We start from the raw sequence: 27,312 nt of genomic DNA, 5'->3' as shown, positions 1-27,312 counted from the left end.
GGAACTAACCTGTTATCTTTCCATTGCTAAGTAGTTCACTCAAGGCTATCTATGGACATGGTAAGTAATTGATTAGTATATACAGCACCTGTCAGCTATTTAGCAACAAATAGCTAATCAAAAATAGTTACAATTTCTTTGGGGTGGTTGGCCTGGGCATTTGCCAAATGTTGGAAAAGTTAAGTTTTAAAGAGCAAAATCCAGGTCCAGTTGCACCTTAAAGACCAACTAGATTTCCAAGGTATGAGCTTGCGAGCTCATTTTGTCAGATACAAGGAGTGGAAAAAAGGAGTCATGGGCTGCTTCCACACACGTTGAATAATCCACTTTCAATACACTTTAGTGAAGATTTGAAACTGATTTTCCATGTGTGGAACAAAAAATCCACTTCTAAAGGATTACGAAAGTGCATTGAAAGTGCATTATTCAACGTGTGTGGAAATGGCCTTTATAATCTAGGCAGAGGGTGGTATTGCAAATCAGAGTCAGGAACCTAGCTATAATACACGATGTAATTAGCTTGATAGATAATGGGTGAGAAGTCCAGAAAATTAACATCCGTAATGTGAGAAAAATCTCTGAACAAAAAAAAAGTAGCAGCAGAGCACAGAGCAGAGCAAACCATACTGCAACACAGTGATTGAAAATAAAAAGTACAATTTTGAAATGCAGTTTAAACCAACACAATACAACATGAACTAATGTGTTCCATTCTTGATGCTTTGCTGTCTTGTAGAGTCATTCGAGATTGTAGTAGGCAATAATTGGAATGGAGAAAGTCAGAAGTTTGTAATGGAGAGGAAAGCTGAAGTCATGCTTTATTGTGAGTAGAGGGTGATGAGTATTTTACCTAGAAGAACAGAAGGGGTGGGGAGAAGAATGGATTAAATTATGGATCAGTTATCGGAATGACATGACATGGGGCATCTAGTTTGCTCTTGGTGGGGAATACAAGGTTATATGGCTCATTAATCTGTTAAGTATTCTTGTGCTCTTGTAATAGGCAGTAGATAGACAAATAGGTAAGTAGAGAGAGAGAAACAATTGACATTGGGGAAAAAACTTAAGAACGAATGCCTTTTTCGCTCATTGCACAGTGGTCAATCCAGGTTTGATCTTGAAAATATACTTAGCTAGGACCCCGGCCTGTCCTGGCTTTCTTGTGTACATATTTACAAGCAGAAATCTGTCTTGGTTTATGTACATATTACCTTTTCAAATGTATCTAAATCATTTTAGGGATATACCCCAAAATACAATGTGTGAATCAGACTATCTTTCTTAGGAACGTTGTGGACTTCTGTTAGGATGCTTGGAAAACCGATATGGATAGATATCTTGAAACTGTGCTTCAGCACAAGATACCCTGTAAGACTAGTGGTCTTGGATGATCCTTACTTGGTTCCCTTGCATATTTATGATTCCATAATGTAAGGGTTATGCATGGATGGGGTGGGGAACCACATGGATGGGGAAATGGCACAAAGGAAGAAAGAGAAAATTCAGAAGAAGTTGATGGGTGGGTAGCCGGAAAGAGTGTTTTCCAAACCACCACCACACATTCCATTTATATACTGCCCTTCAGGACAACTTAATATCACACTTGGTACAGTTTACAAAGTGTGTTATTATCCGCACGACAATCACCCTGTGAGATGAGTGGGGCAGAGAGAGCTGTGACTGGCCCAAGGTCACCCAGTTGGCTTCAAGGAGACGAGTGGGGAATTAAATCCAGATTAGAGTCCCACCACTCTTCAACCACTACACCAAACTAGCTCTCTGTGTTTAGTGCTGCTGTGATTGGAGTCCAAAACCCTCTCCCCCTTTTTTACCTTAACGAAAGTGACAAGGCCCCCATAGAAGAGTGAAAGAAGAAACAGGATCAGGTAAGTAGAGACCCTGTTCCAGGCACCATCCATCTCAATTAATTCGCAGTACATATCAGTGGTTACATTGGAGGTAATGTCAGCACTTGTGATGGCCCAGTCCCAGGGTTCTGCAGAATGAGATGAGATGAAAATGTCATTCTGTGGAGCAGAATTACAAATAAGCAAAGAAAGCAAATGTAACGAAAAAGAGTTTGGTGGAAGAAAGAGACACGGAGATTTTCCAGAGGCATTCTCTTTGGTGCGCATAAAAGCTCTCCTGGATTAGACAAAAGGTTCAGGAAGTCCAGCATGCTGTTTCCCACAGTAAGGTGCTTCTGGGAAACCCACAAACAGGGTATGACTGCAATAGCCTTTCTCTTAGGTTTGCACCTGGTAACTGGTGTCTGGCTTGTGACAAGGAAACATGATTATGGGAACAAAAAGTCTAATCCATACTGCAGATCTATCTTGCCTAATCAATTGTTCCTTCTGAGTATAATCTGGGAAATTTGAAGGTAGGGGTTAAGGATCTCTAAAATGATACTTAGTACAGTCACCCAACAATAATTCTCATAATTCTTCATGGAAGAATTATGAAAGTTTTCATATAGATATGGCCTAAAATCAGTGGTTGCAACCCACTGTTCTGGAGGCCTTATACTTTTAAAAGTGATTGAGATTTTGCTCAGTAGCCCCAAACACCAGCTGCAGTCCAAATCAATATACTTGTTGATTAGGTGGTCCACATATTCAAAGCACTCTCTGACTTCGCTGTATTCCCAAACCACCCTGTTGTTACCTGTCATACCTCATATCTTCCATGTCCAGCCCACCCTTCCCATAAATTCTCACCATTCTTTTGCTCATATTGTATGTCAGCTTCCTCTAGTCCAGTATAGATGTCACAGCTGAATGTCATGGTGGCTTTCCATTTGGTAAGGTTCACTTTCAAGAGGCTATAGATCCAGGAAGTACTGTTGGCTTCATCCAAGACTTGGGTGGTCACAGCTTGCTGGTTGACAGATTTTCCATCTATTGTCCAGTTGGCTGTCCAATTGATCATTGCATTGGCCAGAGGTGCCATGCAGGTTAGAGTTGCACTTTGGTTGATGAAGAGGTCTTCAAAAGGTGGGGGTTGCATAGATATAGATATCCTGTCGCGGAGAGGTGGAAGCTTTCCTTCAAAAATAAATCATCATAAGTTAAAAACAGGTATGAAGTCATGTGTGCTTTCCACCAGTTACCACCTCTGCTGATATTTCACAACTGTGGAAAATGAAAGTCTTCCAGTTTTGTCCAGGACACAGCAAGTGTGTGTGAAGCTGACCCAGCTCATTGGAGTGACATGGGTTCAGCCCCGTATCCCGCTGATTTTATCTTATCCAGGGTAACAGATCAACTTTCCTCATGCATTTGAGTTGAATCAGGGGTTATTAACCATTGCCAGAACCAACGAGTATCCTAGTCTTGACATTTATCCTTTCCTGATATAGCTCTTTTGGCCACAGCCTTCAGCCTAATCCCACTTTTTAAAAAAAGGTGGGGTATCTCACTCCAATCACAAAGGGTTTTAAAAAAATGTTTAAGATGAATTGCTAAAAGGTAGGATGCCAGTGACCTGGTCCTTATCTTGCAAAAGAAAAGAAAGGCTCTAATTAATATTTGCGAGCTCATTCTTCTCAAGTATCGAGGTCTCTCCTTGCTGAAATTGGGACATTCAATAACTAGATGAGGCAAGGTCCCCATCTTTCCCTTTTTGCAGAAACCTCAGCGTTCTGAAAAGGAAATTCTCAAAAAGTGACTGTTCATTTCTAGGGTTAATACAACATTCAATCTAGCAGCCGAGAAAATATCTCAATATCGGGGAACCGTCATGGACTTTAAATATGCTGGTAAGGTAACTGGAGGTTCAAGTCCATTGTAGACGAGGGAACACAGCCTTCTTGCTTGCTGATTTGTGCTTTTGGAATTTGACATTTATTTATGTTTAACCATATGATAACCACATGAAAATACAGAGCTGGAAGGAATATCAAGGGTCATCTAGTCCAATTCCCTGCACAATGCAGGCCATTCACAGCTATCCCCCCTTCTCACCTTCACCAGTGGCCTCTGCTCTATGCCCAGAGGAAGACAAAAAACCTCCAGGGCCATTCCACATGGCTCCCCGCTGCTCGCAACAACCTGGAAGATAGTGCAAAACCCGTGGAAGATTGCATTTTTTGTGCGATCTTCTGGGCTGTTACGAGCAGCGGGGAGCCGTGTGGAAATGTCCCAGAATTTTCAGCTGATCTGGCCTGAAGGAAAATTCCTCCCTGATCCCAAAGTGGAGATTGGCATTACTCTGGGCTTGCAAGAAAGGGCCACGAGGGAGCTCACTGACTATTACCCTCAGTTTCAAGAACTATCCATTTTCTCCAACTGCCTGCCTCCAGTCTTTTAATTTGGATGTTGGTGGCACCCATATCCCATCTAATTCAAGCCCTGTTCACATGTTACAGTGAACTCATGTACAGTTTGTGAACAGTGTACCCTTAATTGTTCTGTAGCACCTTTAAGACTAACCAAATTTATTGTAGCATAAGCTTTCAAGAGCCACAGCTCTCTTCGTCAGATGGATGGAGGGTATGAAGAAACTGGCCGGAGATATATAGGTGGTGAGGGGAGGGGGGAGAGGGTGCAGGGAGCAAGGGTCATGTTAATGTAAATGAGTTCATGAAAGAGGCAGAATGCACAATCCAAGCTGGATGTGACCCCCACCTCCCTCCAATGCTGAATCTAAATGGAATTCCTGAAGGCAGTTACTTTTGGTAATGAGATGCCCATTCATAGTCTCTATTCAGTCCAAGTCTGACTGAGTCAAATTTACATATGAATTCCAATTCCCATTGGATTTTGTTTTTGAAAGGTTTCTGTTGAACTATGGTGACCTTTAAGTCCTTGATGGAGAGCCAGGTTGGTATAGTGGTTAAGAGCACGGGACTGTAATCTGGAGAGCCGGGTTTGATTCCCCACTCCTCCACGAAGCCAGCTGGGTGACCTTGGGCGAGTCATAGTTCTCTGGAGCTCTCTCAGCCCCACCCACCTTACAGGGTGATTGTTGTGGGGTAATAATAACACTTTGTAAACCACTCTGAGTGGGCATTAAGTTGTCCTGAAGGGCGGTATATAAATTGAATGTTGTTGTTGTTGTTTATGATGATGATGATGATGATGATGATGATGTCCTGGTAGTCTGCTACTGCAGACTAACACGGCTAACTCCGCTGGATCTTAATTCTTCTTTGTATGTTCGTTGAGTAATTCTCATGTTACAGTCAATGCGTGCACAGCTGAACATGTGATACAATGCCCCTCCATTTATTCAGGTGATTCGTAAAGTGAATGCATGTTGGCTTTTTCTTGCAAACAAGATGTACATGTATATTGTCGAAGGCTTTCACGGCCAGAGATGTATGTGCATTCACTGTAACATGGAAAGGGCTTCTGACTTGTTTCCGAAAGACGGAATAAAGGGCAGCTGTAGATCCCTTCATTATGTGAGTGTGCAAAGGTGTGTTTTTCATCCCCGCAATAACTAATGAGAGCAAAGCAGAGGAACTGCACAAAAGCAGAGCTTTTAAAAGGCAAACAGATAGAGAGCACTAAATGTACTAATCTGTGTAATGAGGTAGTCCAGTGGATAACGTCTGGGGAAGAAGTTTTTTGGGACTATGTAGATGAAAGATTAAAAATGCTGAATATAAAATACCGAGTATAATGTATTTTAACATAAATAAGTGGGGGGATGGAGAGGAGAAATATTTTGTAGTTTTAATATTCTGCTATACTGTTTTTGATATTAGGTCTATTCTCTAATGCTTCTCTCTATTATCTTATTATGTAGTTTTAATACTTTGTTACATAATCTATTTTCAATATTAATGTCACTTTCTGTTATATATTCTGCTTTTGATACTTTTTCTGCAGTTCAGTGCTATTTTCTGTTTTAATAAAATGATTTTTTTAAAAAAGAGAACAGAAGCAAACGTGGCCTTCTTTAAATTGTGGAATGAGTCCCACTGCTGTAAAGTGATGCCCTGCAGTGTGTGTGTGTGTGTGTGTGTGTAGGGGGGGAGCTGTCCTATTCTGAAATGCAGTCCCCACTTAGGAAGAAATACATAAGCCAGGCAGTTTGGTGTAGTGGTTAAGAGTGTGAGACTCTAATCTGGAGAGTCACTTGAAGCCTCCTGGGTGCCCTTGGGTTCTTCCACTTGAAGCCAACTGGGTGCCCTTGGGTCAGTCACAGCTCTCTCAGAGCCCTCTAAGTTCCACCCACCTCACAGGGTGATGGTCTTGAGGATAATAGCACACTTTGTAAACCGCTCTGAGTGGATATTAAGTTGTCCTGAAAGGCGGTATATAAATCGAATGTTGTTGTTGTTATTATTGTCATCTTCATCATCATCAACAATGGGCATTTTTCCACTGAAGAAATGGAGCCCCCAAATAGAAAGAAATTGTCTTGAAGGGGGAACGTTCCACCACAGAAACAGAACCTCCCAAATGGAAAGAAAAACCTTAGTTTGAAAGCAGCATGTGGAAAATACAATTTCTATGATCCTTTGCTAAACTGAGCATGTGTGACCCAGCTGATCAAATGCATATGTGTGCCGTTATGCTGGACGTACAGCTGCCCAATGAACTCCAATGAATGGCATGGTGATAACTTGATTTGATTATCGATGAACTCTAGGAGATATTTATAGCATGAGCTGAACTTCTGCATTCCAAGCATGGACAGGGTTGCCAACAGCCCTTTTAACAGAGGCATACTGGAGTGTTATTTACTGGGTGATGTCATTTACTTCCAGGCTGTGAAAAGCTTCAAGTGCCTGTTGCTGCACATTAAACTTCTGTTAAAGGGAGAAGACATTTTTCTCCAGATTGTTGGCAACCCTAAGCATGGAGTCAGGGTTTAATTTCTTTGCTCTATCTTCCATAGTTTATTTTTTACAAGAAAAGCACGGAGAATGGGTCTTGAGTGTGGAGGAAGAGGGGAATGGCTCAAAAAGCTTCCTAAGTGGGGCTTGTCTCACCATACAATGGATTGCTCGGATAGGAGCGGACATGCTTTCAGATCATTTCCCAACCAATGCTAACTATAAAACAGTGAAACTACTAAAGACCGGCACATTTTATCTTAGTTATACACAACTCCCAGTGGGAGAAGAAGAATCTTGGGCTTACAAATATATTGCGGCATAGTTAATAAATAGAGGTTTTGCACAGGAGTCAGTAGAGTGTCCCTCCAACCAAGCTTCTTAGACTCAGCATCCTTTCCTCTCTGACTTCTCCTAAAACAAAGTGACTTGGGGTGATCTCTGTCTGTCCTTATTGCCCTATGACCATGAGTAGAAATTTTTAGATAAGTGTTTGTCAGGGATGTTTTGGGAATAGAACTTTAAAGCTTAGGAGGGATTGTTAAAGTAGCAGCATTTCAGGATTCTTTCTGTTCGTTCTGTGATTCCATGAATGTTTGGCCCTCTCCATAGAGAGAATGGAAGATGTTTGGCCCTCTCCATAGAGAGAATGGAAGATTTGATGCGGCTTAAGATATTAGAAATGTTTTTTGGATATGTCTTAATAGTTTCAACGTGTGGGCATTATTTTTCCTCAGTCATATGGGTATTCCTCCTTCAAAAAGTATTGATTAGGGCTGAATCCATGTATTTTTATTCTCTAGTAACCGGTGAGACGACCCTTTATGTTACCTAGCACTATTTTCTTTTGTCGTTATAAAACTTCTTGCTGGGTAAATTGATTTCTGGAGATCTTGAATGCTATATGTAGGTTACAATCAGTGCCCTGAGATTTTATTGCTGCCTCAAGAGCTTAAAAAAGCAACTAACGGCATGCCACCCAGTGAAACTTGGAATACAACTTTGATAGAATTACTATCATCATTATACTATTTTGGGCAAGCTCCAATAGAAAATTCTGGTGTTTTTGGAACAAACTCTTGTGGCAATCTTCCTTTTGACTGAAACAACCAGTGCAATCTTAGGTAGAATTATTCCAGTTTAACCCCCTGAAATGAATGGGTTTAGACAGGAGTAAGAGAAATCCACTTTTCCAAGGGTAAACCTTAACTGAATTGAGGATCGCCACTTGTTGTGCATGAAATATATTGCTATAAATATTTCTTTGTGGTTCAGCATGTTGATGTGAAAAGAAACCTGCTATCTTTAGACACCTTTCTCATAATTTCTGTATGTTTCCAATTCCAACAGAATGGTGACATTTTGGCTATGTAAAGGATGTAATGGTGGTAGACATGGTTCCTCATGAACATATAATGAGTGAGACCTCTTCTTTAAAAAGGCGTGCAAAAGTTCCTTTCATGACCCTAGCCCGTGTATATTCAGACTGGTTTCTTAGGTTCTTATGATATTATAGGGAATTTAACCTTTGAATATTCTTAGATGACTTTAAATATACCACAATGTCTGAGCCGAAAGATCTATGAGAAAGAATATGGGAAAAGGTGATTTACAGTTTTCTAAAACAGATCTTCACCATGAGGAATATCTTCAGAATGAGGAATAGAACCATTTAGGACAATTATGGTGGTGCGTATGTAGAAGGAGATGAAATGAGAGATGATGTGGCAAAAGCCAAGAAAGAAAATTAGAAAGGTAAGGTGGGAGTAGAAAATACATGCTCTGCAAACATGTATGCTGCAGCAACGTGCAGCACTGAGTACCTGCTGCCGTACAACCATACAGACTTGCCTACTATCTGAGGCCATACACACTGGCTCTGTTCTCTGTGTCCCTACACTTTTTTGTTGCCACGTTCAGAAGCAGACTTTTTGTTGTTGTTGTTGTTGTGTAGCTATGTGGCATGTATCTTTTTGGACATCTTTTATCCCTCCTGTCACTTTAAAAATAATTTTTATTGGCTGTTTGTTTTAATTAATGCTTTGATTATTTATTAGTTTGTGCATCTGTTGACTCTTAATTTTGTTATTAGAGATGATTTTAAAGATTTTTTTTAGTGTCATTTAATGTAGAACACTTTATTTTGTAGGGATTTGTAAGTCATCTTGAGGACCCATTGACTTAGAGTGTAGGGGTAAAAATGCTTTAGAAAGGTAAAGAAGGAAAAATATTTTTGGCATCCTTTAAAAATCCATCCATAGTTCAGAGGATGATGTGTAATAGGATTTATGTGAAGCTTTATTTCCGTCTGCATCACAATGGAGAAGGGGTTATGTGACTCATTCCGCACTTGTTCCTTTGAAAAGGAATATTAACTCTCTAGGAGACCAAGGCAAATTTTTCTTCCTTCAGTTTGAGGGAAAAAATACTTTATTGCATGCTACTGTTCTTCAAAAAGAGCCACCCAGCCAGCCAATGATTTAAGAAAGATCTTTTTCGATGTTCAACATTGCCAGTCTGTCCACTAAGGAATTGGTAACGAGACAAGAGGAGACACAACAAAGAAAAGTGATAGTGGTGGAAATATGGGGCTGGAGGGTGTGTAGTAGGAAGGGCAACAATGGTTAGTAGCAAGTCTGGGCAGTGTCAGAGAGCACAAGGGAGACGTTGACAATGGTGGGTTTACCCGTGTTCTTGTCTATGGTCTTCTGAGTCGTCTGGAGGGGAAGCGCCTCATGTCCCACCACGCAAGTGTAACGGTCTCCAGAGTTCCAGTCTTGCTCATTGACATTAATTGTGCTGTAGGTGAAGTATCGCTCAGGGGTCTTGGATTCCTGTATGGGACGGCTGGTGAAGAACTCTGAATCTCCCACGGGCTCGTCATTCCGGAGCCATTTCACAAAGAATTCATCGGGGTAGAAACCTTTCAACAGGCAAGTGACGGTGGCCGTTTCCTGCAATGCCAGTTGCTCCGGGGGAGGGGGGAGGACGTAGACAGCGGGAGCTCTGGGAGTGCCACCTGGATCGTAAGAAGAAAAACGGGTTAGTGAGAAAAAAAGAGACTAAACTGGAATTTTGCTGTAGTTTTAAGTAAAGGGGAAAAAAGATAATTTAGCAAGCATTTCAGAAACCATCCTGGAAGGTGCCAGGCTGACAGCCAAGCTGCAAGTAATGAATTACACTTGCCTGGCAAGTGAACAGACTCGTGTGTATTCCTCCCTGTTCACTTGCCATTCACTTGTGCTCCATTTGATCAAGTGGAGCGCAAGTGAATGGCAAGTGAACAGGGAGGAATACATGCGAGTCTGTTCACTTGCCAGGCAAGTGTCATTCATCACTTGTAGCTTGGCTCTGAGACAGTTGCTGAAATTGCAAAAGAGGTACATACCATTCAGCCTCTGCAAGGTCTTTATTTCAGCAGTCGGAAGGAGGGGAAGAGTAACTTTGCACTTGAAGGTGTCATTGCTCTTCCACTCCTCTGTGTAAATAGCAGCTGTTGCATCGACAAATACCAGGTCGCTGTTTTCTTGCTCCTTAGCCTCTCCGATCGTGGTCTCCAATGCTTTGTTATCACGTTCTCGTATCCAGATGACATTCAGTTCCATAAGATCCTGTTCGCTGGGTATGTTGGAGATTCTGCAGGTCAGCTTGGCCGACTTGGTCAGGTAAATATCGGAGAAGGATGGGGGGATGGTCTCCACATGGACTGGCTCCACCGAACAGCCAGACACTGAAGAGCAATGGAAGAGAAGTTAGAACGGTGTTCAGTTCTGCAGTAAATGAGGCATGCCATGGCGACTGATACCCTCTTGGTGCTTAACACCAAAAGTTCCTTGTATTTTCTTCAAACGGCCCATTGATTTTAATGGGCTTAGACTGGAGTAACTTTGTTTAGGATTTCACTGTAAATTATTTTCTTCCCTATGAGTCATAATAATAATAATATTCGATTTATATACTGCCCTTCAGGACAACTTCATGCCACGCTCAGAGCGGTTTACAAAGTGTGTTATTATCCTCCCGACAATCACCCTGTGAGGGGGCAAAATCGAAAAGAGTCCAGTAGCACCTTTAAGACTAACTGACTTTACTGTAGCATAAGCTTTTGAGAATCACAGCTCTCTTCGTCAGATGCATGGAGGACAAAGAGAACTGTGATTCTCGAAAGCTTATGCTACGGCAAAGTTGGTTAGTCTTAAAGGTGCTACTGGACTCTTTTTGATTTTGCTACTACAGACTAACACGGCTAACTCCTCTGGACCTGTGAGGTGGGTGGGGCTGAGAGAGCTGTGACTGACCCAAGGTCACCCAGCTGGCTTCAAGCGGAGGAGTGGGGAATCAAATGCGGTTCTTCAGATTAGAGTCCTGCAGTTCTTAATTACTATCCAAAACTGACTAACCACATTCTTTCTAGGATTGGTGGAGAATTTCCTTGCCACCCCTAGAGCCATGTACAGAAAGGAGAGGCTGGTAGAAAGAAAACTTTGGTGCTGACAACAGGACTGGAAGAACTCCCTTCTCTTGGACAGCCACCAAAATCCAGGCCTGTGTATTTTGAGGGAAACAAAGAACACGTTCTTTAGCTTAGGCTTTTTTTTTTTTGGTGTCAGTGTAATATAAAGATTAGAGTGTTGGATTAGAATCTGGGACACCCAGATTCCTTACCCTGGCATGGAAACTTGTTCATTGACCTTGGGCCAGTCACACACTCTTAACCTAATGTAGCTCCTGAGTGTTTTGAGGATAAAATGGAGGAGAATGATATAAGCCGCTTTGGGGGGAAAGGCGGGGTATAAATTAAGTAAATCAATAAATACACAAATCTAGTATGTTTCATGGCACTTCACTGTTTCTTCTAAACATGTCTCAAAAGCTACCACAAAAGTCTTATATATGAAAGTTCTTTTTGTTCTTGTTGCTGGCCTTCACAGCTGAAGATATTGCTGGGAGTTGTTTGTTCACACCAGTAATAAAAATTATTCCCAGAATGCTTGTGCTCCATTTGGAAGGTCTACTTACCAGATGATATTGTTTCAGTCTTAGTTATTGGCTCCACAGAGGAGGAATGATAGACCACACAGGTGTAGCTGTCTGTCCCATCCCGTAATTCATTCCTGCCAATCTTCAAGATGCTGTAAGTGGTGTAGGCATTCCCAGATGGCAGTACAGGTCCATTGTCGTATAGTGCTTTGCTGAGCAGGATACTGTTCTTCTTCCATGAGATGCCTACTTCCATTGGGGAAAACCCATTCACGTCACACACAAGGATCTGAGCAATGGTGCTGTCGGAAGATTCTTCATGGTATGCTTGGGAGATTCCAATTATAGGCTTTATGGTTTGTACACCTAAAATGCAATGGCCAAGTTGAGATTATTATTAATATATAGGTGGAATCAGGGCTTATTTCGAGGGAGAACGTGCAGGAACACAGTTCCTGCAGGTCCCCAAAGAGGTCACATGTCAGGTGGTCCCACCCACCTGACTCTCGGCCATTTTGGGCCCATTTTGGCCTGGATTGGGCCTCTGATGGGTGGTAGATCACTCTCCTGCTCATCAGCAGCCCAATCCTGACCCCAATTTCAGCTCTGAATGGCCAGGATTGGGTCCAAAACTGCCAGGATAGGTGATGTCAGGGGGTGTGGCATACACTAATCAGTTATGTTACTGACACACTTCCAGTGATGTCAAGGGGCATGACATATGTTAATGAGTTCCTCCAGCTCTTTTTCTACGAAATGACCCCTGGGTGGAATTATGATTGCTTTTCAGGCTGGAAGAAGAGTGAGACAAAAATGTGATAGAAAGGCCTTACTAGGAGAGAATTCTTCTTGCACAATCAAAGCCAAGTATCTGTACTCACGTGTGTCCTGTTTGATTGTGACATCTTTGCTGATTTCTCCAAAGCACGTGGTGGCCACTTTGCACTGAAATGTGGTGCCCCTTTTCCATTGCTCTAGTGATACCAAGTGGCGGCTACTTATTGCATTCGGACGGCCATTGTCATTTGTTCGAGGCTCAGTGCTATGCCTGCCATTTACATTCCAGGTTATTTGGCTCTTTTCAAGGAAGGAGCCCTCCACAAGGCAATTGACACTGGCTGTCCCTTCAACCAGATCTCTATAGGACGGTTTTGTGATGGAGATGGTTGGTAGTTGTATTGATCTGTAACAAGCTGGAAAGCATGCCAAGAGATCAGAAAACTTCAGCAAAAGTTTATACGATCAGACATTGAATAAGTAAGAATTGTCAAGCTGTTATGTTGTAGGATTGCTAATACTGGTCAGGAACTTTTCTCAGGTCTCCTATGCTAAATTTTTTGTCATTGAACTTTTTCTTCTAGCTTGTTCTCGACTCTTGTCACTGATGTTGTCTGCTCTTAATTGAACACCCCAAATTAGTCCATTCCTGGCATAACTTTTGACCTTCCATCTGATGCCAGCCCCCCCCCCCCCCCAGCCCTTCTTCAGAGTGGCCAGTGCTTACCCTCGCATTTGCTGGTGTTGTACATTTCAATGTTCTGAGAGCCTGGCAGGCGAGTCACTCGACAGGTGTAGTGGTCCCCTTTGTCCCAACTCTTTTTGGTGATGTTTCGTCTGATGTAGCTGGAGTAACCCTCGCCGTCTTTTCCACTGAGGGTCACCTTCCCCTTGATTTGCTCCACAGCTCCATTGAGCAGCCATTCCACTTTGGCTTGGGCAGGGCCAGAACTCAAAAGAATACATACGAGCTCCAGATCGGTCTCTGCGTTCTCCTCATCACAGTCAGGAGTTAACATGTGGACCTGAATTGCCTTTGGCTTTCTTTCAACACAATCTGGAAGTAAAAGAATGGGGGGGGGGGGGAATATTGAGAACAAGCATACAGGATCTTCTCTAAGGATATGCCTCCACAGGGTGTATTATGGGTCTTCGGTAGGCTTAGCCTATAGTCATGAGCCATACATAGCCTGTATCTCCCTTCCCACCAAATCTGTATAATGTATATAGTTGTACAATTCATTGTACGGATCAGATCAGTTTTTCAGTCCAGCATCTTATTTCCTAGAGAGATTGCTTAGATGCCATAGGGAACACAAGCAGTGCCTACAGCCAACAGCTGCCGTGTGGTCACATCTGGCTAAGCTCCCCAACTGGAGTTCCTATTTGGCTATCATGGCTGAGTGACTGCAGTAGACCTTTTCTTCATGTATTTTCTGTCCCTCCTCCCATCGTTGAATCTATTTAAGATAGTTGTCTGTCTTTCTTGCTTTTCAGTTTCTTTCAGGACACTGTTGATTATGGAGTGTTGGATTTATGGGATGTACAGTGCAACTCTAAGGACATTTTGTTGGGAATAAGAGCTAAGATACAAGAGATAAATTACATGAAGATGTGCACATGAAGGGAGTCACAATGTTAGCCAGGAAGTTGTGTTTTAAAAGAGATCGGAAGCCTTTGTCAATGTCCCCTCTCTACAGAGCCAGGGAGATCCTTGCTGGAAGGTTTGTTTATTTCCTCTTTGCCTCTTAGAAGGGGAGGTGAAACTGACAGAGCCTTGGGAGGCAGAGAGGAAATTAACAAACCCTCTGAGCAGGGATCTCCCTTGCTCTGTAGAGAGGGGAAATTGACAAAGCCTTCCGATCTCTTTCAAAACCCAGCTTCCCAGCTAACATTGCAACTCCCATCACGTGCTCCTCTTTGTGTAATTTGTCTCTTGTAGCTTGGCTCTAAGTCTCACTGTATAGACCTGTGTAGGATTCTGAGTAGACTTGGGTAGGATCTCAGTGCCAGAAAAGAAAGACAAAGATCTATATTGTTCGCTATGACAAATTAATCGCTCGGTAATATAACAGAATATGGGATCTTTGTTTTAAAAAGGCTCTTCTCCTCAAATTAATATTAGAAAATGAATGTAATTCCGATTACAAAAGTTCACTAAATTTCAAGAATGCAATCTGTGGGTTTTCACAACATCATTTTGTGATGGAGATACATACTAAGGGGGAAGAGTCACTTTATGATGGCTTCCCCCCTTTAAACCAGAGGGAATTAACCCCCCGCCCCTGCATAGGTTTGTCTTGCACGTGCAGCATCTTTTAAGATCATTGCTCTTCCTTTGCACTACATTGCAAGCACATGACAATCCTTTGTCTCCAGAGGTCCCATTTTGCTATCATGGATAAGAGCCAGCAGGAGTCCTTGCCCTCCATACCTTTGTCCCCCATTAAAACGATCTAAGCTAGTTGTTATTAAATCAAGCTCATTTTCTGGCATCATTCAAGACACTGCTGATTATGAAGCATTGGATTTAAGTAATTTTGCCAGATCTGGCAAGTTAAAGCATCACTTGCATTTATTTATCCTATGGCATTGTTTATTGACATGGCCTTGATATTGATTGTGCTAATCTCTCTCTATGTAATCCGCCTTGAGTCTCAGTGAGAAAGGCAGACTCTAAATGGCATAAAGCGGCTCTCTGCACTCAAAATTAATATGTGAAAATTATAAATCATAAAGTGTAAACATTCATTAAATTTCAAATGGACGCCTTCTTTTTGACTCAGCTCTTGGGCCACCCTCATTTTCTGTGGGATTTTATTTCATTTGTTTAAAATGTTTGTACCCCACCTTATCTTCTGAGGCTCAAGGCAGCTCAGATCATTCCATGATGCGGGAATCCATCTTACAGTGCCTCCCCCCCAAATATGTTTGGAACCCCTTTTATCAACCCCTCCCCCGAACAACTGGGTTTGTTTTGAGTGTACAGCATATTTCAAATTTCCATTCTTGGTTTTTACCCCATGATAAATGCCTTACGGTTGCTTTCGATGTGCTTTCGTTCACCCTCTGGCTTTGTAATACCAGCGTGCTTCACGATGCATGTATAGGTGTTCTTTTTAAAGTCCGTGGAAGGAACTGTGTACTGACTGCTACGGGTGAAAAACATGTTGCTTCCATTTGGGAGCACTTCCGGGAATGTCATTATTCTTGTAGCATCTTTAGGTTCCCACGTGATTTCTGCATTGCCTGGGGAATAGCCAGTAGCCAGGCAGGCAAAGGTCATACTTCCAGAGAGTTGTTCCATATCAGAGTCACAGCAGGAGAGCAGAGGAAAGACGGAGGGCGCTTGTGCTTGTGCTGTGGGAGAAGGAAAAGGGACAGAAGCAACAGGAGACATGAAAACCGGAAATAAACCACCAATCACATTATGGTTACATTCAACTAGTCATCCCCGGATTGAATATTGGGGGAGCATTTATGATAACTTTCTAATGTATCATACATATATATATATATATATATATATATATATATATTTGCTATCCCATCAAAGTATCCCATGAGACTTTATAGAATATGGGAGACAAGTTTCTGCCCCAAAGAACTTAAAGTGGTTGCCAGATCTAAATGTGATAGATGTCACACCCAAATCATTTTCTGGCAGTACATGTAGCAAAGGCTGTGCATCAGTTTCATTATTCCCCTGCTTTCAATCCAGTTTGTAGCAGTAACTGGATTAAATTTCTGTGGGTTCCTCAGGGAAACTTCTTTACAGTGATTTGATTTGAGAAGCAGCCCTCTGCATCTGCCATGAATGCATTGGGTGTTGCTGAGGACATCTGCAGTATCTACTTCTAAGGCAACACATCTAGGTCTGACATAACCTTGAATGAATTGAGTGTGTACCTTGGAAGTGTGTTAATGATGGGCAAACTGTCTTTCCAGGGAGCTGTTTGGTCTCTTAATGGAGTAGAGAAAGAGACAGGAGGTATCAGCAATGATGGAAAGAAATACATCTTCAGGTAACTGAACTTCAGAAAGCCAGTTTGGTGTAGTGGCTATGAGTAGCAGGACCCTAATCTGGAGAGCTAGGTTTGATTCCCCACTCCTCTGCTTGAAGCCAGCTGGATTACCTTGGGTCAGTCACAGAGCAGAACCACAAGTGACAAAAGGCACAGATTGGACACTTGTCAGCTTCCCTCAAGTTTTGATGGGAAATTTAGGCATCCTAGTCTTGCAGCTTGGCTCTCTGACTGCTGTCCAATGGACTTTCCAACTGTCACTTGTCCAACATTCCGCCAAGCTGCCTACATTTCCCATCAAAACTTGAGGGAAGCTGACAAGTGTCCAATCTGTGCCTTTTGTCACTTGTGGTTCTGCTCACAGCTTTATTAGAACTCTCTCAGCCCCACTTACCTCACAGGGTGATTGTTGTGAGGATAATAATAACACACTTTGTACATTGCTCTGAATGTGGCATTTAGTTATCCTGAAGGGCAGGACATAAATCGAGTGTTGTTGTTATTAACTTGACAACAGAATGTAGAATTGTTTGGGAAGCATGGGAACTTTATACAGTAACTTTTTGGTGCATGTTTATTCTACCCTTCCTCAGGTGAGCTCAGAGTAGAATTTCCCTTCCTCCATTTTCCCTTTCCCCTCCTCCATTTTACAACCCTGTCAAATAGATTAAGTTTAGAAAGAATGACTGGCCTTAGGTCATACAGTTGATCTTCCATGGCAGAGATGAAATTTGAGTTCTGGTCTCACCTGTCCTAATCCAGGTATTCTAAGTATTACATCACACTTCCTTATGTGTTAAAGAAAAACATCCACAAACTGCATGGCTGTTGTGCTCCAAAGAGATTATGAGTTGGGAGGAACAATGAAAGGAACAGATTCAGGCAGTTATTTTACTTTGATATACAACCTGCTGTGGAAGCTAAACTGGGTGACCCTGGGCCAGCTACACATTCTCAGCCTAACCCACCTCACAGCGTTGTGAGAATAAAATGGAGAAGAACAAAATGATGTAAGCTGCTTTGTGATGAAAGGCACGATATAAATGAAATAAATAAATAATAAATATAGCTGAAGATGGGGGAAAGATAAAAGGTGAGTGGGTGGGAGGGAAGGAAGCAGGGAATGGTATGGAGAGAAGGATACAGAGGAAAAGCGAGGTCCCACTTGCAAGTCTTTATGGGTTCTTGCTAAATATATAATTCTTATATACTGCACGGGATCATAAGTCCATGGCAGAATATATTTTAATGGGCATTATAATTGCTTTCCTTCCTTAGAAGCAAAAATGAATTTTGTGGCCCCTTTAAGTCTCAGATTTATTGAAGCATAAATAACGGCCAAGTTAGAATTTAACAACGGATGTGATGTATTAACTAGGACTTAAACTGTGAGTGGTCAGTCTGCTTATCTGGTACTTCTGGGCCATTTCCACACTGCTTACCTTGTTCTGGAAAACAGCGAAATCTTGCGCGAAATCTCGCGAGAAGACGATGTTGTAGCGTCTTCTCGCACGATAACAGCGTCTTTTCGTGCGATTTCGCATGATAACAGCGTCTTCTCGCGAGATTTCGCTGTTTTCCAGAACAAGGTAAGCAGTGTGGAAACGGCCCTGTTCTGCCTAGAAATGTCACAAACTGTGCTTCTTGCATTTCATGGCCTTTTAATCCCACTGTTCACAGTTTTTCCAGTCTGTATCCATACATGCAGCTATCTCTGCTCAATGAGGGTCTCTCTAGATGTGCAGGAGAGTTGGGTTGTCGGGAATGGTTGTTAAAAAATAAAAGAGCCCAAATGGCTCCCCTTTCAAGCTGTTTTCCAAAATAGCAATTGGGAAGAGGGGTGATTTGTGTTTATTCCTCCATGTGGAGTATTCTGTGCATGTGGAGCAGTAAAAACAGGGAAATATCCTCCACCTGTGATATTTTGACATAGGGAAACAGCTTGGGGGGGTAGGGGGAGGCAGGCCCCTCCCCCACAGTGGTTTCCTGAGGCCATGTGGGCTCTCCTTAATTTTTTAACAGCCATTCCCCACAGCTGCTGTGAGCCTGTGGAGAAACCGAATTCTCGGGTCCTCCAGACCCAACTATTTAAAATCCTGCATGTCTAGAGCAACCCTGAGGATAGCCAGGAAAGCTTACGCTACAATAAATCTGACAGTCTTTAAAGGTGATGCAAAATTCCATTTTTTTTTTGGTTTTGCTACAGCAGGTTAACATGGCTGGGCCTCTGGAATTTGTCCCTGGAATTAGTAAACTAATTTGTACTTAGGCTGCATCAGGGCTTCTCCCAGGATTTTGTTTTCAACTCCAGTCCTAAATGCTGGCAAAAGAGGTACCACTGACCATGCAAAGACTGCTAAACAACAGTGGTGTCCTGCCTCTTCGTATATTTAATGTCAGGAGAAAGCTACCTCTGTGCCGAGACTTAGGCAGAATTTAGAAAAATCAAGGTTGGCCCCCTCCAGAAAGGAAACCTGCATTCCTAATTTTTTTCTTTCTCCTGACTTCTAGCCACTTAAACACACACAAACTGGTCTATCTACTCTGTCTACTCTGACCGGCATCTGCTTTCTATAGTCCATGGGCAGAGACTTTTTACATCAGTCCTTTTAGTCAGAGACAACGGATGTTAAACCTGGGACCTTCTTCTTTAAAAAGCAGATGCTCTGAGCCACAGCCCTTCTCCTGACCAGGAACATCATAAAGAAGGTACTGGAAACAGGGAAAAATCAAACACTGAAAAACAACCACCAACACCTCTTATTCAACTGAAATGTTTTCAGATGCTAACCGCTTATATTTTTTACATGGATACTTACATCTGAAAACAACATCATACAGGAGAAATATTATTGATGGTTCTTCCTTCTTATAGCCCTAAATGTGACAGTTAAATGAGATATCTGACACATGAAGAACACATGTTGGGAGAGGCAATGTTAGCTGGGAAGGGTAGTTTAAAAAGACGGAGCTGGCAGCAGGGCAAAGGCTTTGCTATACACTGGAGCTGTGTGAAGGGGGCCGTGAAATGCCAGAAGGGAAACTTCAGCCCATTATAACCTCTCCAGATCCAAGCTTGGCTCTGGACAACAGCTCCAGCCCATTTCCATTCCTCGCTACCCTCTGGTTGTGATCCCACACGGTTTTAGATGGGTGAGATGAAATTGACAGAGCCTTTGGGGAGGCAAAGATGAAATTAACAAACCCTCTGAGGAGTGATATCCGTCGGCTCTGTCTTTTTAAACTATGCTTCCTGGCTAACATTGCATCTCCCTACACTTGGCGAACATGCATTGAGGCATCTTGTGTAGAGAGACTCTTAGTGAGGATGGCTTTCAGATCTCTGAAGCCAGAGAGACGCCAGCACACCCTTGGTTTTTTCTGTTGCCCTTTACTCTGGAGGCATGGAAGCCTTCTGGACTTCTAACACTTGGAAATTTATACCAGCTGCAGCTGAGATATGGAGGAAACCAGGGGCTCTCCAAAATCCAGTACGCAGCTGGAATAGACTTGGATTTGTGAATTATGGGGGAAACACCCCAAAACCCCACCCAGCTTCCCTATATCTAGATGCTGAGATTGGAAGTATGAAAGTACTATCAATATGTAGATAGATCAAGATGGGTAGCCGTGTTAGTCTGTCTGTAGCAGCAGAAAAGAGCAAGAGTCCAGGAGCACCTGTGAGACTAACAAGATTTGTGGTAGGGTATGAGCTTTCGTGAAGTGAGCTATGTCTCACGAAAGCTCCATATCCTACCACAGATGTATCCTGTGTACACAAACAGCTGGGGACAAATGCTTCCACTTTTGGCCAAGGGCTACTGCAGGCGCACAGATGCTGATGGCCATATGTTGCATGCGAAGCTTTGAATAGAAACTCATTTCCTTGTTGTTGGGGAATCAGATTAATGTGGCAAATTAATTGGCAATAACATGTTTGCTTTCTTTTTCATTCAAACTTTCTCAGCATCTGGCAAAAATATTTTTCTGGTTAGTGTTCTATGCATGCTGTGGTCTCTGAAGCAAACAGGGCTTGTGATATTATAAGATCATAAGGTTAGAAGACACCTCCAGGGTCATCTAGTCCAACCCCTTGCACAATGCAGGAAATTCACAATTACCTCCCCCCTCCACACCCCCAGCGACCCCTGCTCCATGCCCAAAAGATGGCAAAAAAACCCTCCAAGATCCCTGGCCAAATTGGCCTGGGGAAAATTACTACCTGACCTCAAAGTGATGATTGGCATTACCCTGGGCATGTAAGAAGGTGCCACAAGAACTAAACACTGATGTAACCCTTCCTGCCTTCCCTCTCATGATCTGCTTAGGTTCACAGAATCAGCATTGCTGTCAGATGGCCATCTAGCCTGTGCTTAAAAACCTCCAATGAAGGAGAGCCCACCACCTCCCCAAGAAGCCTGTTCCACTGAGGGACCGCTCTAACTGTCAGGAAGTTCTTCCTAATGTTTAGCCGAAAGCTTTTTTAATTTAATTTCAACCAGTTGGTTGTGGTCCGACCTTCTGGGGCAGCGGAAAACAACTCCACACCATCCTCTATATGACAGCCCTTCAAATACTTGAAGATGGTTATCATATCACTTCTCAGTCATCTCCCTTGCAAGATAAACATACTGAGCTCCTTCAACCTTTCCTCATGGGACTTGGTCTCCAGACTCCTCACCATCTTCATTGCCTTCCTCTGAACACGTTCCAGCTTGTCTATATCCTTCTGAAATTGTGGTGCCCCAAACTGGAGAACCTTAGTAGCCACCCCCTCCAGCCTTCCCAGTGCTCCTGCTCAGCAGGGAACTATCCTCCCTTGCTTATGCATGTCTTAAGAAAGTTGAGAGATGAGCTAGGGTCTCCTTCCCATGAGTCTTGAAAGCAGATGTTTTGCTGGAACAGTTTTGTGGATCCAACTGAATCTTTAGCTTCAGGAGAGGTAAGGGCAGCAAGTGCCCCCAGTGAAGGCTGCTACTCTACAGCACAGCATGCAAGGCCCTAGCTCTCTCTAGCAGCTTGGGGACGATTTCATAGGGAATGATCCCTTTCTCTCCCCACCACCCCAATCTGCAAATTTATGACAGACCCACATTCAGCAACCATCTGTGTAGTCCTGCAAAGGAAGTCCAGGAATGCACAAAACTTCCCGGAACCTTTTAAAGATAGCTCTTAGGTGGGACTTGTACCATATTTGAGAAAGCTGGAAGTGACCAGATAGTTTCTTTCTGAAGCCCATTATTTACCTAGTATAGTTGCAAAACTCTAAGCTCTGGGTGTCCTGGAAGAGTGGACGCAAATCCCCTTAGCTCTCTGAATCCCATTCTTCTTCTTGGAGTGTTTAGCATGGCTTCTTGATGAGTTGTGGCTCAGGAAAGCAGGGAGCGCCACTGTGGTTCCCAGCATACAGCTCAGGGAAGCTAAGGGGGTATCAGGAAAATTCCCCACCCTTCCCAAAGCCACGGGTGAGCAGGGATCTACCCCAGCTTTCCCTAGCTGAGCTGTGGGATTGAGAGAGATACCATTACGACCTTTTCAAAAGCAAAACTTCCAGTGGTCTGTTTATCAGACTTCTAGTTTTTTTGCTTTCTACTTATTCCTTTGAATGCCAAACTGAGTCCTGGAATCCAGGGAAACTGCTGCTAGACAGCTCGTTGGCCTACGCTAAATCTGACATTCAGCCATTCCTACCTTGGAGATCTTGTTGGGGACTCCGGTTTCCCCCAAACAATGAAATCTTTCCTAAGCCGAGACTCACACCAGGGAGGCAGCAGCAAGCCCAGCCTAGCTTGGGAGACTGGAATTCAGAACAAGAAATCAGAACACAAATGGTAATACTGGTCGCCATGCCCAAGCTTATTATCATCCCTTTATGGAGACAGAGCTTATCCTAGGAGCTCTTTTCCCTCTACATCTTCTTTGTTCTCCTCTTTCCCAGATAAAGGAGATCTAGAAGAAAACCCTATTTTACTCACCAAGCCAATGACTGCATCTGTCTGAGGAAAGCAAGCCTCTACTCCTGACTTCCCAGTCTTTGTCTGTGGGAGACATTCTCTATTCTAATGGCACCTTCAGTTTTTCTTGTAGTCATATTCTCAAAAATAGCACTGAAAAAATAAAACTGTGTATAGTCATGCCCTTTATTGTGGGACTGAGGAGGTGTGAAAAATTATTTGACTAAATTTTTTTTGGAGGGGCATCACTGAACTTCAGAAGGGGACACATGAAACTTTTCCCAGGCTGGACTTCCTCTTTTTCTCCTCCTGTTTTGTTTGGCCTGTTTACTTATGGAGTGGGCATGGTTTGGTGTTAGACCATCTGTTTTGCATTCAGAATGTCCCAGGTTCAACCCTTGACATCTCCAGTTGAAAGGATCAGGTGAAAGACCTCTGTCTGGGACCCCGAGAAGTCACTGCTGGTCAATGTTGACAATACTGACCAAGACCAGTGGCCTAATAGGGCAGCTTTGTATGATCTTTTACAAATCCAGAAATTCAGTTTCTGAAAACAACAGTTCTGAATTAGGACTTCTTTGCTGCTGGAAGAGTCTGACTAAGGTGGTCTTGGGGGGTTATAACTGAGTTTTAAGATGAGTCACGTGAAACATTTTCCCAGGCTAGACTTCCTCTTTTTTTTTCCCTTCCCACATTGCTTACCTCATTTCAAAATCCAGAAGTTCAGTTTTGGTCTTGGGTAGAGGGAGATTGTAAAAGTTACAGTTGGCAAGGATCTTTGTGACCCCATCATTTGTTTTATTAATATTTTTATTAAACTTTGGCCGTTTCCACTCGGCTTACCTTCCCTCAGAATGACCTGGAACATCGTGCAAAAAACATGGAAGATCGCGTTTTCTCACGCGAGCTTTGCATGACGTCACGCAAATCTCATGCGAGAAAATGCGATCTTCTGAGTTTTTTGTGCAATGTTCTGGGTCGTTCTGAGGGAAGGTAAGCCGTGTGGAAATGGCCATTATTATCATTGTCCTTTCAAAGTACATTCAAGATAGATCTTACAACATAAATAAATTAAACAGTCCTGAATATGTAACAGCAAGATTTGGGTCCGGTAGCACCTTAAAGACAAATTAAATTTCCAGGGTATGAGCTTTCAGGAGGCTTTGGCCCTTGAAAATCCATACCCTGGAAATCTAGTTGGTCTTTAAGGTGCTACTGGACCTAAACCTTGCTTTTCTACAACAGACCAACATGGCTGCTCACTTGAAACTGAATATATAAGATATCTACAGCAGGCTTGGGAGGCAGACAAGGCCTCACCCTTGCTGTCAACTCCAGATTGGCAAATTCTTGGACATTTGGGGATGGAGCCTGGGGAAGGGGGTTCGGGGAGGAGAGGGACCTCAATAAGGTATAATGCCATAGAGTCCACCTTCCAAAGTTGCCGTTTTCCCCAGGGAAACTATCTCAGTAGTCTGGTGATCAGTTGTAATTCCAGGAGCTTTCCAGCACCCACATAGAGGTAGGCAACCCTACTGAAGAGCAAATGAACACCGAGAATAGTAGACAGAGAACTGCCCTGTGTTGTGAAGGTGCAGTAGTAATACAGTTTTATAAATACACAAGAAATGTCCCCATGATAGTCCATGTTGTATTTAGAGGTGGGGCAGTGATATGTTTAAGGGTGGGGCTTTAGCTGAGGGGCAGAGCAACCGCTTGGCTTCCAGAAGGTCCCAAGTTCAATCCTGAGCATTTCCAGTCGATAAGGTAGTACGTGACGTGAAGGGCCTCTATATGACACCCTAGAGAGCCACTACCAATCCAAAACAGACAAGTTTGACCTGGATAAAGAAAGGGTTTGACTCATCCTAAGGCAGCTCCATGGGTTTGTCTGGAGGGAAAGGATCCCAAAGTGGCATTCCATAAAAGAACTTCCCCCTTTTCTCCTGTTGTCTTTTACCACTTTGTTTCCAAAACCCAGAAATCCAGAATGCTATGATCCAAAATGGGCAGCTTTCTTGGACTGTCTGTAGTAGTAGAAAATAGCAAGAGTCCAGTAGTACCTATAAGACTAACAAAATGTGTGGTAAGGTATGAGCTTTCGTGAGCCACAGCTTCACTTCTTCAATTCTAGCTGTATTTGATACCCATTAATTTTTAGCATTAAAATGTAAGAGCTGTGAGAAAATTTATTTTTATGTTCAGAACTTTCTACACTCTTATAACAAATGCCGGCTACTAAAATATAATTTTCTTTAACCATCCCTTAATCATTTGACCCATACTTTTCACAGTCATGGTAGCTAAATGAGAATTATCCTAAGATGGGTGAAGTATGTGGAGTGATGGTGATCTTAAAAGGAACATGGAGGGAATTTTAAGTGGGCATAGCTTCTGTTTGGGTGGGATCAAATCACTTTAGGGGGGGGGCAAACACCACAGGTTTTTTTAATTCAAAATTTTCCTATTCTAAAAGTAAATTTTAAAAATGGAAGTTGCCATGTCACAAATCTGAAGCAATATTTCTGTGGACAACAGAAACCAAGATACCTTTTGCCAAGTCCAGCTGTCCTCATTTCTTACTCTTTAAAATCATTTTATTCACAGTTAAGAATAGTCCAAAGAGGATTGTCCCATAATTGCTGAAGCTTAAGGTGTGACGAAAATCTTGAAAGTTCTACCAGAGGGATGTTCATTGGGCAGAGGTGCTAGGGCGACCTTGGATGGAGGGAGCTGAAACATAATTTTTGGGAGGAAAGCAAGAAATGCTACTGATATTTTGGAAAACATAGTTTCCCCCATTTTAAAAGAAATTTTCTGTTGTTTGGATGATAGCTGTCATATCACAAATTAAATAGCTTTTGGATGGGTGAAGATTCTTAGTGCGTGTATGTTATGTGCTGTCAAGTCACCTCTGACCTGTGGCAGCCCTATGAAGAAAGACCTCCAAAACACCCTATCATTAACAGATTTGCTCAGATCCTGCAATCTGGAGGACATGGCTTCTTTTATTGAGTCAAGCCATCTCATTTTCGGTCTTCCTCTTTTCCTACTACCTTCCACTTTTCCTAGCATTATTGACTTTTCCAGAGCGTCTTGTCTTCTCATGATGTGACCAAAGTACAGTAGCCCCACAAATTTCAGCCTTGCACAACTAAAGGCCTTAATATCTGCCCTGAAAAAATATTATGCAATACATTAAAAAGCCTCCTGTCAAGATCCTTCAAGAGCAACATTTTTCTATCGTTTTCTAAATATATTGATTGAGTTAGAAGGAGTTAATTGATACCCAGTAAGAGGAGCAACTGCCTCTTGGTGACAGAACGTCCACTTTTTAAAGGTCGTGTCTAGATAGTCACAATTGTACAAGTGTCTACCTGCCTCAGCTGGAGAATTTAAGGCTACTGTACTTTGGTCACATCATGAGAAGACGACTCTCTGGAAAAGTCAATAATGCTAGGAAAAGTGGAAGGCAGTAGGAAAAGAGGAAGACCGAAAATGAGATGGCTTGACTCAATAAAAGAAGCCATGTCCTCCAGTTTGCAGGATCCGAGTAGGTCTGTTAAGGATAGGATGTTTTGGAGGTCTGTCCTTCATAGGGTTGCCATAGGTCAGAGGTGACTTGACAGCACATAACATACACACATAACATACAAGGCTGAAATTTGTGGGGTGTTTTTTCTCCTGATATTTGCTCCTCTTAGCAATGTGTCTAAGAACCAAAGACCTGCACTAACATTTTACTGAGTCATTTGGAGAGCAGATGTGTCCTGTTTACACAACCAGCTGGGGCCAGATGCTTCCACATTGAGCCAAGGGCCAGCGTTGGTGCACAGATGCCAATGGGCATCTTTGTTGGTTTGCTGGGGAAGCCCCACACGAATTGGCAATAACATGTTTGTTCTCTTTTTCATTAAATATTTCTCAGTGCCTGGACTGAGATTGTATTTCTTATTATTGTCAGGTAGGAAGCATGATTTTCGAAGCAAATAGGAATTGTGATATGTCAATTTGCAAGAAGAGAAACTGAGGCACAGCTCCTTTTTTGGTGTGGAAATGATTCATGGCTTCCCCTGTATTATTACCTTGGTCCAGAGAACCCCTGTCTAGCCCCTGCAGCAATACCCTGGCTGAATGTGTCAGTGGCTATGTGCTTGATAAGCCCCTTCCCACATTTTTGTTGCATTATGAGACACTTCTGGTCTTTAGAACATGCTGTGTACAATCTGCGGGACATTATTTTGACCTTTCTGCAGTGCATTTACTCTTGGCTCATGCAACATTGTTTGGATGGAGTAAGCTGGCCTGTGGATCTGCATTAGGACTTGCAATTCTAGATCTTCCCCATAGCACTTTCATTTGCAGTGTGCAGTGTGCGTTGAAATCTTATTCTCTTTCTTTGTTACAACAAGCCATGGAAAAGTGTCCCATTATTGATGGGGTTCCTTTGACTTTGAGTGATAAAGTTTGGATGTGTGTAATGTATTACTGATGGTTAATTAAGGCCGCCCAAGAGCATAGCTAAGACTCAAACACGCATCTCCTAATTCTGATTCAGCCCTCTATGCTGAAGCTGGTATGCCTTCAGAAGAGTTTATCTTCTTATTACTCTTCTGAATCATCCTTTGCCTCTCCCATTACTTCCCCATCTTAGCTGGTTTGATTTGCCTTTTCAGTCCCCTCTGGCAATTGAAAATATAAGGTGTTTGGGAAAGAGGTGAACCTCTGTAAAGTGTCAGGAGTAGAGATGGGCATGAACAGCAATACGAACAAAAAAAGGCCACAA

The 27,312-nt window shown here is 42.6% G+C and overlaps 1 protein-coding gene across 1 annotated transcript in view; it reads right to left on the bottom strand.

The window, feature by feature from the left end:
- Nucleotides 1-27,312, bottom strand: part of LOC129339980 (uncharacterized) — a 196,399-nt gene that overhangs the window by 21,987 nt on the left and 147,100 nt on the right. Inside the window, exons 6-15 of the mRNA XM_054994533.1 lie at nucleotides 15,587-15,907; nucleotides 13,275-13,604; nucleotides 12,652-12,963; nucleotides 12,054-12,136; nucleotides 11,810-11,999; nucleotides 10,179-10,520; nucleotides 9,477-9,809; nucleotides 2,721-3,047; nucleotides 1,833-1,996; nucleotides 818-850 (exon numbers count right to left, since the gene is read on the bottom strand). Coding sequence (XP_054850508.1) covers nucleotides 818-850; nucleotides 1,833-1,996; nucleotides 2,721-3,047; nucleotides 9,477-9,809; nucleotides 10,179-10,520; nucleotides 11,810-11,999; nucleotides 12,054-12,136; nucleotides 12,652-12,963; nucleotides 13,275-13,604; nucleotides 15,587-15,907 — 2,435 coding nt within the window. The remainder of the gene's footprint in view (nucleotides 1-817; nucleotides 851-1,832; nucleotides 1,997-2,720; nucleotides 3,048-9,476; nucleotides 9,810-10,178; nucleotides 10,521-11,809; nucleotides 12,000-12,053; nucleotides 12,137-12,651; nucleotides 12,964-13,274; nucleotides 13,605-15,586; nucleotides 15,908-27,312) is intronic.

The sequence above is a fragment of the Eublepharis macularius genome, chromosome 12, assembly GCF_028583425.1.
Source record: "Eublepharis macularius isolate TG4126 chromosome 12, MPM_Emac_v1.0, whole genome shotgun sequence".
NCBI lineage: Eukaryota > Metazoa > Chordata > Lepidosauria > Squamata > Eublepharidae > Eublepharis > Eublepharis macularius.
This window is presented reverse-complemented; position numbering and strand designations above follow the sequence as displayed.